The sequence below is a fragment of the Acomys russatus genome, chromosome X, assembly GCF_903995435.1.
Source record: "Acomys russatus chromosome X, mAcoRus1.1, whole genome shotgun sequence".
Taxonomy (NCBI): Eukaryota; Metazoa; Chordata; class Mammalia; order Rodentia; family Muridae; genus Acomys; species Acomys russatus.
In genome coordinates this window covers 1,349,225-1,361,372 of record NC_067169.1, presented here as the reverse complement: position 1 = coordinate 1,361,372, position 12,148 = coordinate 1,349,225, and the positions used below count along the sequence as shown (strand labels likewise).

General features: G+C 41.7%; 1 protein-coding gene across 14 annotated transcripts in view; it reads left to right on the top strand.

Moving 5' to 3' along the window:
• The window catches only part of Sh3kbp1 (SH3 domain containing kinase binding protein 1), a 351,985-nt gene that overhangs the window by 222,239 nt on the left and 117,598 nt on the right, over nucleotides 1-12,148 (top strand). For all 14 annotated transcript variants that reach the window (XM_051141512.1, XM_051141508.1, XM_051141514.1 and 11 more), the window contains one exon: nucleotides 4,514-4,589. In XM_051141512.1, coding sequence (XP_050997469.1) covers nucleotides 4,514-4,589 — 76 coding nt within the window. The remainder of the gene's footprint in view (nucleotides 1-4,513; nucleotides 4,590-12,148) is intronic.

Here is a 12,148-nt window from a genome sequence, read left to right as displayed (position 1 = left end):
CATTTTGGTGCTCACCAGCTTCCTGCCTTCTAATCTGTTTTCCTGTTTCATATTGAATAGGCCCTTATGAATCCATAATGGACAGGAAGGGAAAGAGTACTGTCAGATGCTAGTGTTGCATAGAGAATATCACAAAAGAGGCATCTTCAATCTTGGGTTTTACCCTTGTGTTTGGCTTTGTGTGAGTGCATGAGTAATGGCCAGTTGTAGTTTTTCAGATCATCATATACTTCTAGAACAGCTGCCAGAAAACCTGGCCTATGGACAGGAGGCTCTGCCAACCGCTGGGATACAGGGTGCCTCCACCCCCACCCCAGTGATCCTGGCTGCCTTTGGATTGCAAAAGTTGTGTATAGTACTCTTTTGAAAGGGGGCTTTTAGAGATGGGATTTAAATATGGGCCTGTAGTTAGAAACTTTTTACACTCAAGGGAGTTTGCGTCTGACTTATAACAGCAGAGGAGTGATTTTATACCAATTATTTGAGCAGGATGCTATACTCACATTCCACAGTCACAAAGAGAAACAGATACATTCATCATTTGGGAACTGGATTTCCTTGGACTCAAACCCAGTGTTGTCTTTATCTTGGCATGTAAAAGGGAAAAAGTTACTTGCTTCATTAATTGAAATCATATGATGCTTATTTGTTCTGATGCTGCATTGCTGGATCTTGTGCAGTTACGAATATGGCTGCATGAAACTCCCACCGCAGACAAGACCTCCCCACTCCACACACAGCAAAGTTTGTTTAGTGCAAAGAACTAAAGGGAGATGGATTTAAATCATTATTCAAAGGAACAGATCTTTTTTTTAGTAGAAATCAAGTTTTATTTTTGAAATATATATCTCTATTTACATGCATATTACATATATAGGTGGTTTTGTTTGCATGGATGTGCATCATGTTCAGGTGGTACTGATGGAGGTCAGAGGAGTGCACCAGATTCCCTGGAACTGGAGTTACAGACAATTGTGAGCTGCCGAGAGGGTCCTGGGAATGGGATCTGGGTCCTCTTCAAGAGAAGATGGTGGAGCCATATCTTTAGCCCTGGTTTTATTTTTTAAAGATATGTTTATTATTTTTATTCATGAATATGTTGTATGTCAATATGAATTTATATGGACCACATTTGTCCAATGCCCTCAAACTCCAGAAGGCATTGGATCCCCTGGAACTGAAGTTACTGGTGGTTGTGAGCCACCTGATGTAGGTGCTAGGAACCAAACCTGTATCTTCTATGAGAACAGTTAGATGCCCTTAATCACTAACCCATCTCTCTAGCCCCTATATTAGGTTTAAAATGGATTTTGTGACATAGGCAAGACAGACAAAAAGTGATACTGATGTGGTAATTAAATCTCAGAGTATATCCAAAGCAATAGCCTATTTGTGGAGTGTTCAGCTCTGTGTGTTCCTCTCTATGCCTGTCCACTGCCATTCCATGTATTGGCTTCTGGGTCAGGGCACAAGCATACAAGAATAACATTGGGTGCTTCTGCTGGGAAATATCTAGACATTTGCACAGAAAGCAAAAGGCAATGCCGGGCTAACAACTTCCTTCTGAACTCACTCACTGAAATGAGGCTGTTGGATGATCTCTCAGGAACTGTGTCATGTGCCATGTCAGCACAACCTCCAAGTGCCTCCCTGGTGCTTGCCCTGGACAAACCATCTTCCTTATGATACTCGCAAGGGAGAGAAGTTGTCATTCTGTGGGAGAGGCCTCAAGAGGATATCCTGAGCCCTCTGCCACAACCAAGAATAAGCCTAACTTCTGATGCCTTCCAGGTGCAACAAAAGATGTACATGAGATTCCTTGTTTTATATTTATTTATTTATTTATTTTGTGTGGTGTGGTGTGTGTGTGTGTGTGTGTGTGTGTGTGTGTGTGTGTGTGTGTGTGTGTTGGGCTGCTTTGTACTTGAGTTTCAGTTATATGTGCCGTAGATACATATGTGTAGTTTAAATAGCAATATTAAGTTCTTAAACCCACGAGAAGAGAGAAAATAGGGAGCATGTTGTGGGAAGGGAGAGAAAGAAAAGAGGAAGAAGCATTGAAAGAGAGTTTTATGCTGTGTCTAATTATGGAAAGAGGCGCTGAGCTTTTAATCCAATAAAGGATATTTAATTCTCACTAGTAGAATTCCTGCTATGTGGGGGTGGGGTGGGGGGGGAGGAAGTGTCAGTGGTTCTTAAACTTAAGCATGCATCAGAGTCCCTCAGAGACTGCTGGGCACCATCCCCAGGGTTTCTGGTTGAGAAAGTCTGGGGCAGGGCCCAGGAATGTACCCCTGCTGACAAGTTTTCAGTTGTTGCTGGTTAACTAGCCAATGTAGCTTCTAGCAGAGAAGTACCACAGTGCTTTCTGTCTTTGGAATCCCTATGAGACTAGACTGAGTGGGGGAGGAACATGGCTTACCCTCTAGACTTCTAATCATGGCCTACAAAGATGAAGAATTTAAGGTGCACCATTTCCCAGTAAATGAGCATAATATGAACTTCACTGTGAACTCTATTGCTGAGATCCATGGAAGCCAGTGCACTGGATTTTTCTGAATGAAGAGGAAAAAAAAAAAAAGCAGAGTGGTGTCTGAGAACTTGAATGTTCTGGCATATCAGGACATCGGGCATGAGGGCAACACTTTCTGTGGTTACCAAAGGAAAAACAAGAAGAATCTGCAATCTGCTAGACTTTCTCCAGAAGAAGGCATTTCTGGTTTAAATCCAAAGCCGTTCATTTCATATCTCCTTTTTTTGGATTGTTTGTTTGTTTGTTTGAGGAGAGTGAACAAAGCTAAGATGGACACCAGTCCTTTGCTATTGCTGCAGCCCCAGATTCCCTCTCTGTACTGTCAGCGATAACTGAAGTGCTCCTTGGTTTTGTTTACCTCTTCCTAATGTGTTAATGGGTGTAAAGCTCTCTTCCAGCCTTCCCTGCCTAAAAGGAGATGCAAAGAGATTGGCAGGTGTGCTTCTAGCCCTGTGATGGGAGTAAGAGTGAGCAATGCTTCCAGAGCGTCTGGGCTCCCTCCTCACTTTTCAATATACTCCCCAAACTGTTTCTTCATCAAATTTGACCTTCTAGCAGAAGAATATCAAACTTTAAAAAAATCTTCCTTGACACTTCCATAGCACCATAAAATACTATTAGGTTGAGTAGTTTGGTGGTAGAAGGTGACATATTATTTAGGGTTTTCAATTTTTTCCACTATCGAAAGCCTTGTGGCACTAAATAAAAATGTCACCGTGTAAAATGTAAAGGCTTTCTGTCATAAACATTTTTAAAAATTCATGAAGGTCTGAAAATTTGATTTATCTTTTCCTATTTCAGTGATTTATTCATATTTAAAGTTTGCAACATAAAGAACCCTTTCAAATAAAAAAAAATGGCAAATGAGTTTCATTTGAAGAAAAATTCAACCATACCAAGTTTTTAAATGACACAGCTTATTATTCAAGGGACAGAGAACTTTGTTTTTCCCAGTGGCTTCATTGTTGAGGATGTCAATTCATCTGTCTGTATGGGTGTGACAATTGTTGCTCTCATATCAGTGGACATTTTTTGTTGGGCAGTAATGATATCTACATGGGTGCAATGGCAGAAAGAAGAGTGGGAACAGCCTTCACCTCTAGAACCATTGGGTTTGGTTTACCAATGGGTCTGTGGTTGTGAACTGCTGGGTGGCCTGTGGGTTCAGGAACATCTTTAGACAAAGAGATAGTATTCAAACTTTCTTATGGATGACTCATAAATAACACTAGAGTTAAGTGCAAATAAAGAAGGGACATCAAAACAGACTCAAACTGGTTTTTTAAAAAAAAAAAAAACTAATCAATGTACATAAGGTCTGAAGTAAGAAGGACTAATCAACTGGTAGGAATAGAGCTGTTGACCCTCCTTGCTTTTGTTTTAAGAGATGGGTAGACTATTTCAAAAGGACTAGGATATTTTTATTCGTATCCTACAAAATAAGTGAAATCTTAGATGGTAAGAAGGAGTTAATATAAGGCCTAGTGGTTCTGGAGAGTCTAGCATCTGCCTGCCTGTCCACCTTCCTAGTCCTCCACGTTTTCTTCCAGCTCTTGCCCCTGTATTCCTTCTCTTCATTTCTTCCCACTCGTTTCCATTCTTCCACTACGGGGTTTATTCTGGAGCATCGACACTGGGCCTGACACTGGGCCTCAATAAATTTGATCAACTTGTCATAAAATGAAGGAAACGGTATCTTTTTTTTTCTGTTCAAAATAATAACAGACCTGTAAAAAGTGTCAGGAGAGAAAGAAATAGAAGGCACTGAGAGTACTTCAAGGAAAAGGACCTGTTTTATCTGTTTTACCTCTAGTTTGTCACTGATGATAAGACTCATCAAGCCACAGAGCAGTCTCAACTCATAGCTGTGGCTTTTAGAACCGTGTTTGGGGATTTCTCATTGTGATTTTGATTTTGTTCGTTTCGTTAATGAAGTGAATCATCCTAATGTGTAAATAAATCATCTTATTTCTTCCTCAGACAATTGGGAAGAAGTTACCTCCAGCTACATCAACTACAGACCCAGCCAAAACAGAAATGGACAGCAGGACAAAAAGTGAGTTTCCTTAATTACCAAAAAATCCTTATATACCTCTGAAAGCTTTTGCATATTCATAAAAAAGCATAAAAATGTGTTTCCTTAGAATTCCATGAGTAGACTGGCAGCACAAGTTAGAATCAGAATTCTTCTTGGTTTTTTTTTCAGTGTGGGCAGTTTGATTCTTTCCTGCCACATGCATTGTGCCAATATGCAGAGATTGTCCATATGTGCACAAGTTAGGTGGCCAAAGACCTCAGGAGATTGCTAACTAAAGCACATAAGGAATTCCTGGATCTTCCAGTAGAAAGGCCTAATCACTAAGCCAGTATTACTTCTCTTTCACTTATGCTGGCCTCTTCAACACCTGCTTTTTAAAAATATTTTTATTTCTAATTATGTGCATGCATCTGTGTCTCTATGGGGATATATGCACATAAATGCAGGTGCCTACAGAAATCAGAGCTACTGGAGTTCTGGTACCTGGGGTAGCAGTCGTTTATGAGCTTCTGATGTGGGTATGTTGGGATGTGAACTCCAGTCCTCTGAAAGAGCAGTCCACCCTCTTAACCACTGAGCCATCTCTCTATCCCTATATCTTTGCTTGAATACCTCCAGGTATTTCTTAAGGCAGGAGACTCAACTCTTTCAGAAGAATTAGATGAATAGATGGGAAGAGATTAGTTTCATTTTATAACTACATCATCCAATAAAGTGATCCAATGAACCACATATATAAATTAAATATTTCTGGAGACCATGCTGAAAAATGAAAGCTAATTTTAATGTATTATATTTAAGTTAGTATATATACATAGAACCATTTCAATATGTAATCCTTACACAATTATCAATAAGATGATGTACTTTTTTTCAGTGTGATGTCTTCACGGTGTCATACATGGTTTGCATGTATCATATTTCTCAGTGTAGAGTAGCAGCCACATTTCCTAGTGCTCAGTAATCACATGTGTCTATGGGTGACCATGTTGGGCGGTGTGTTTCAAGAGTAATACTGAAGCCCTTGGCTGAAAGGCACAGCTCTCAGAGGCATAAACTCTGCTAAGCCACATATGAGTGACCATGGCCTCTTAACATGCATTTAGGCTGACCTGCATGACATGATCCAATACTGAAATAGCTACATGAACTAGAGAAAGTCATAAATCAAGACTTTTACACAATACTTCGGTGGGAACAGCAGGTAAGGAGGTACGCAGGTTATGGGCAACTCAGAGACATCTCTGCTGTAGTTTTAGATGTTCTCTGATGACATCCTTAGCTATTGGCTCGGTGATTGCTAGTTATCTGCTAACTATACTTTTCAAAGGTCTTACCTGATACAGAGATAGGTTGGTCAATGGTTATTAAGAGGATTGAACATAGCCCAAGATACTTTTGACTCTCAAAGAGTAGAACTGGAAAAATTGCAGGAAAATGATTTGCACCTTTCTATCTCTTCACAATCAAAAGTTGAAAGTCAGTCACCCTGTAGAGCCTTCAACACACATGTGCGGTTTTTTTTTTTTTCCTGGCAGTTTCACTTCGCAGGGCCTAACATGGGTTCCTTGGGCTAGGTGATTTCACAGCTGCAGGTGCACCTATAGAATCCAGCCACTAGCCCATGCCTTGTTTGGTACTATAAACATCAGTATCAGTAAGCCACACCCATGTACCTGGCTCTCGCAAAGCATTATGGTGGTAGAATTGACTATTCACAAAGAAGGGATTTAACAGAGACTGGATGGAGCATTTTGTCTTAGAGTCCTAGGAGCAGTTGTTATTAGCTACTGACATGGCCTCAGACAGATAACTTGCTTTCATTTCTCTGGCCTCTGTTCTTGTGATCTGCTTTATGTATGTAGTCAGAATGTTGCACTAGACAAAGAAAGGCCCTTAGTTTTCTCCCAGCATCTTCACCCTCTCATTCAGTCCTGAAACCTTTCGGACCCGGTGTGGAAGGGTTTTCCACTCCACAGTATTGAGCAGCCTAATGGGAGAGAAAGTGGAAGAGATGAACCGTTCTGTGAGAGTATGTGATATTGTTGGGAATTGATGTCCATATGCCTGTGAGTGGGCATCAGGTCAGCAAGGCCTTGAGAGATTCACTGTTTATTCTTGGGTACTTTCTATGGATTTGAGGACAAGAATGTTCAAAGTTGGATTTTACTGTGATTGCCATTTAGTGGAACCTGAAGCCAGTATAATTCTTCCAGCCTTTGGATCATTTCCCTGTTTGTGGGTCCTGATGCTACATCTGTGTTTAAGCAGAAGGTTACAGAATGCTGGGCAGCCTTTGGAAATGACCCTGAGCTTGACATCCAGGCAGCTTCCTTGCTTCTTCCTTCTGGCCTGAAATAGAAACCTATGGCAAAGGATATCCAGGAGTACACAGGAGGACTGTTGCTTCCTGCCAGCTGTCTCCTCAGCACACTAAGCCAGAAGCTCACATCAGGATCCAGAGTTATGATGACTCAAAAATACTCATGTGAGTCGATATTTTTTGAGAGATCCAGATTTATTTAAGCAGGGAACATTCTCTCTACCCCACCCCCAAGCAAAAGGCATCCACGATACTGAAATTCATCAGCAATTCATGCTGGGAAACAGATTGCCATAATTTTCATAACAAGAGGAAAACTATCTAAATATTCATAACAAAGTGCCTCGAGGTGCCTTCAGCCTATCACATCTGGTGTCTCACACTTTCTTATTACAATTGGTGCAGATTTGTGGTCTCTGTAGGATAGAAACATGGCCCCAAAGACAGGCCTCTCTAGCATCTTTCTGAACTATTCGTTCGTTATAGATGCAGAAGACTCTAAATCAGTGATTCTCAACCTGTGGGTCACGATCCCTTTGGGGTCAAATGACCCTCTCACAGGGGTCACATATCAGATATCTTGCATCTCAGATGTTTACATTACGATCCATAACAGTAGAAAATTAAAGTTATGAAGTATCAGTGAAAATAATTCTATGGTTGAGGGTCACCACTACATGAGGGACTGTATTAAGAGGTCACAACATTAAGAAGGGTGAGAACCACTGCTCTAGGTGAGCACATAGGCTTGGATAATAAACCCCCCTAACAGAATTTGTACATAGCAGGAACAGGCATCTGGATAATATATGACTAGAGGTGAGGATGGGACACAGGCTTAAGTTTTCCATGTTACACCTCACTCACTTCAGGACTAGACATTTGTACCACCTCTGAGCTCACTGTCTTCATTGATTTGCCTCTTGGAAATTGGTGTCTATGGCAGCACCATGTGGTGCTTCATTGTTACCATTAGATTGTTGATCTTTCTAGGTTTAGGACAGATACTGTATTTGATTTTCCCATGCTGCACCCTGGAACAGTGGCTATATAGTGAGTGGAAGTTGAACAGATGGAGACTTTTAAATGGCTTTTGCCATTGTGGGTTTTTTGCTTACTTCCTCTACCCAAAGCTCTATCATTCTGGGCCTGGGGATTTGGTCATATCCCATATGAAACACATCTCTTCCTTATCCATTGATGTCTCTGTGTGTACCAGAGCCCTCGTGCTCAATCTCCCCAAAGTCCCATCTCTTCCTAGGAAGCACCTTTCATCAAATGACCCCAATACATCTACTCTTTGGTTTCAGGGTGAGGGCCTTCCTATGATGGTATCCCGCTACCTTGGTTGTTTAATATCGACCTTTCAACTTCAGTCCTCTTAGAGAAGAAAGGCTTCCTGTTTCCTGATGGCTAGCCTTTCTCCCAAAGTCTCCAAGCTTTTCATCTGAGCAGAAAAAGCTGCCCATAAGAGGAGCAGTGCTTCAGCCTCTGCTCTGAGGTAGAACAGAAAGGCTTTGCTTCTCAGGCTTTCATTTTATTCTTTTGAAATGATACTTCTTCTTTAAACATGAGAGAGAAAGATGTTCTAATTAATCCTTGGGACATAATTGAAGAGTCAAGTTCCCAGCAGTGTCTAAGATCAAAGGCAATTGAACAGTTAGTATCTTCGTACGGGAAGCTGTCAGGTTAGAATTGACAAACATGGCAATGTAAATTCTGGGTTTCATTTCCATGTCTGAATTCAGTCTGAATGTAGACTGAATGTATTTCCACGTGGGCCAGATCATTCTCTGTTGTGGGGACTGTCCTATGCACATGACAGAGTAGCAGCATCCCTGCCCTCTGTTCAATAGATGCCAGTAGAACCTATTCCTCTCCAGTGATGCCAGTTAAAACATGTCTCAAGGTACTGCCAGTGTCCCTTGGAAAGCCTATGTTGGTCTGTATTCTGTTACTATAATAGAATACCACAGATTGAACAGTTTACAGGTGATAGAAATCTGTTTGCCTTATGGTTCTGGAAGCTAGGGGATTAAAGATACAGGAAATATGTTTGGTGAGGGATGTCAAGTTGTTTTTATAACATGGTGAAAAGTATCCCATGGGCCAGAAAGAACAAGAGGTTGGGGATATACATCAGTTGGTAGAGTACTTGTCTACTATGCACAAGACCCTGGATTCAATCACCAGCAGCACATAAAACTGGAGTGGTGATGCATGTCTTTGTAATCATAGATCTCTAGAAGTAGATATGGAAGGATCACACGTTCAAGGTCATCTTCAGCTACATATGTGTTTGAGGCCGATCTGAGATACATGAGATGCTATTGCAAACAAAACAAAACGGATTTGCAAGAGAGCTCAGTCGATAAGAATGTGTGCTTTGCAAGTATAAGGACCTGAGTTTATTTTTATTTTTCTTCATTAGCTTATTTATTCATTTTACATCCCAATCACAGCCCCTCCCTCCTACCCTCTTTCTCTGTGCCCTCCTCTTCTCCTCAGGAAAGGGGAGCCTCCCCCAAACCCACCCTGGAACATCAAGTCTCATCAGGACTAAGTGCATCCTCTTCTACTAAAGCCAGACAAGGCAGGTCAACTAGGGGAAAGTGATCCAAAAGCAAGGAACAGAGTCCATGTCAAAGACAACCCCCTACTTCAATTGCTAGGGGACCCAAATGAAGATCAGCTAAATATGTGTAGGGAGCCTAGGTCTAGTCCAGGCTTGCTCTTTGGTTGGTGACACATTCAGTCTTGTGTCCAAGTATTGTGGATGCCCACATGTATGCACACATGCAGAGGACAGAAGAGGGAAATGGATACCTTGTTCTCTGTCATTGGCTGCCTTATTCCTTTGAAGCAGAGTCCTGAACCTTCAGCTAGATTGGCAGCCAGCAAGTCCCATCAATCCTCCCATCTCTGCTTCCCACAGCATTGTGGTTAGAGAAACACTGGCCATACTTGGCTTCTTATGTGTATACCAGGTTCTAGACTGAGGTCCTCATGCAAACCTCTTAACCACTAAGCCATCTCCCAGGCCCCATACCCAACATTTCTGTATGATCTACAGGTCAATACTAAACAATGAAGGATGTAATTATCCCCAACTCCTCTGATTCCTCTTCATATTCCATCTTCCCTGCTTTCTGGCTACCCCCTTTGAAATGCAATCTCTCCTTTCTATGTACCCCTTTCCCAGATTACTTTTCTTCTTGCCCTTTTAAAAACCAGTTCAGATGGAACCCACTTAATTTCTCCTCTGCGTCCTCCTGCAATAGCTCATGGAGGGCCTGAATTTAAATTTCCAGAACCTACATATAAAGTCAGGTCCAGTGTTGGGGAGTAAAGATGGGAGGGTCCTGGGAGTTTGCTAGTTCCAATAGTTCTCTGGCTAGCCAACCTACCAAAAAGAGTGAGCGTATGATTCATTGAGGGACTCTATTCCAATAATGCAAAGAGCAATATAACACAATACCCAACATTCCATTCTGGTCTACACACACACACACACACAGACACATAAAGGGAAGAGATTGAACTCATAAACTTTGGTGCTTTTATAACTAACATTAATCCATTTATGAGAGTAGAATCCTTGTTACTTAAAAATTTCACATTAGGCACCATCCCCCAACATTCTTGCATTAGTAATTAAGTTCACAAATACATTGCCTTTGGAGGACATATTTACACACTTCAGCAGAGCCCCAGTTTTGAACTACTAGTGTGATTGTAGTAAGTTCTGTTAGGGTGTTATTACCACCACCTTATTCCTTGATGCACAATTGACACCCATTATTGACTTTAAAGTAAGCCTAGTATATATTTGACCCCTCCTACTACTCCTGCATGCTCACAACACGATTCAGAGCTGGAGGTCTTGTCTAAATAAAGCATGCAGAACAATTAGCCCCACTATCACTACTGTACTAATCCATCTTCCCAGTCCCTGCTATTACCAGGCTTCTTCCTAGCATTGTATCTTGGCTAATCACTAGACTGTGATTCTCATAGTGGGTTTCAGAGCCAGTAGCAGGCAAAGCACAGCCTGCAAATCTTGTCATAAATGCAAATCTGCATGGCCTACAGCCTGTCAAAAACCCAGGGCGGGGCCAGGGTCAGTGACCTGTTTCTTCAAGTCCTATGTTTGAAGCCAATACTCATTCAAATATGAGAACCTGACTGAAACCAGGGTGTTTAAAGCTTCCCTGATAATGGGAATGATCAGTTTTAGTAGATAGAGACCTCATCCTACCTAAGACTTGAAGAATCAGATCCTAGAAAAGGGATCTAAGAAGCTGTGGGAGTGGAGCAGATATCTCACACAGCTTTGATCATAGGGAATGGCTGTGAAACTCCAAGTCCTGCTCCTCTGGCCAGTGTCCTAGAACATTGTGGAAATCCCACTGCCATTTTACCCCTCAAAAACCAGGGTTCTATTCTCTTGACAATGAAAGTTATTTTCCTATTTCTGACATTCATATACTTTGAGCTGACTGTGGCTCTCATTCGCTTCCAACTCTTGCCTTGTCAAAAACTAGATTTAGACTCCACCCAGCAGGAGATCCAAGCAGATGCTGAGACTCATAGCCAAACTTCGGGGTGGAGCGCAGGGAGTCTTATGGAAGAGTTGGGGAATAGAGGGACCTGGAGTGGTTAGGCGCTCCACAAAGAAACCAATGGAGCCAACAAATCTGAGCAGAGGAGGGCAGTGCTACAGAGACTAATGCACCAACTAAGGATCATGTAAGATGTGGTCTTAGATCATTTGCTCAGATGTGGCAGATAGGCAGCACAGTCTCCTTGTGGGTCCAATAATATGGGGAGTAGGGACTACTTCTGTCATGGACTCTGGCCCCCACATGTTGATCACTTCTTCCTGGTGGGGCAGCCTTGCCAGGCCACAGAGGAAGAGGATACAGGCTTAAGCCAGATGTTAGGGGAGGAGGGCTCCCTTTCTGAGGACTAGGGGAGAAAGGGAGAGGATATGAGGGATGGAGGAATCAGGTGGCAACGAGGAAGGGAGGGGGCTGCAATCAGAATGTAAAGTGAAAAAATTAAAAATTAAAAAATTAAAAAATCACAAATAATCAATAAAATATTATATTTGAAAAAAATAAAATTTCAATGACAAAAGAACTAGATTTATGCATGCTTTATTTCTTCCACTCGACTGTAAGCTCTCTGACAGCCAGATACTAGTGTTACTTACCTTAGTCTGTTGACCTCAGAGCACGATAGAATACCACAC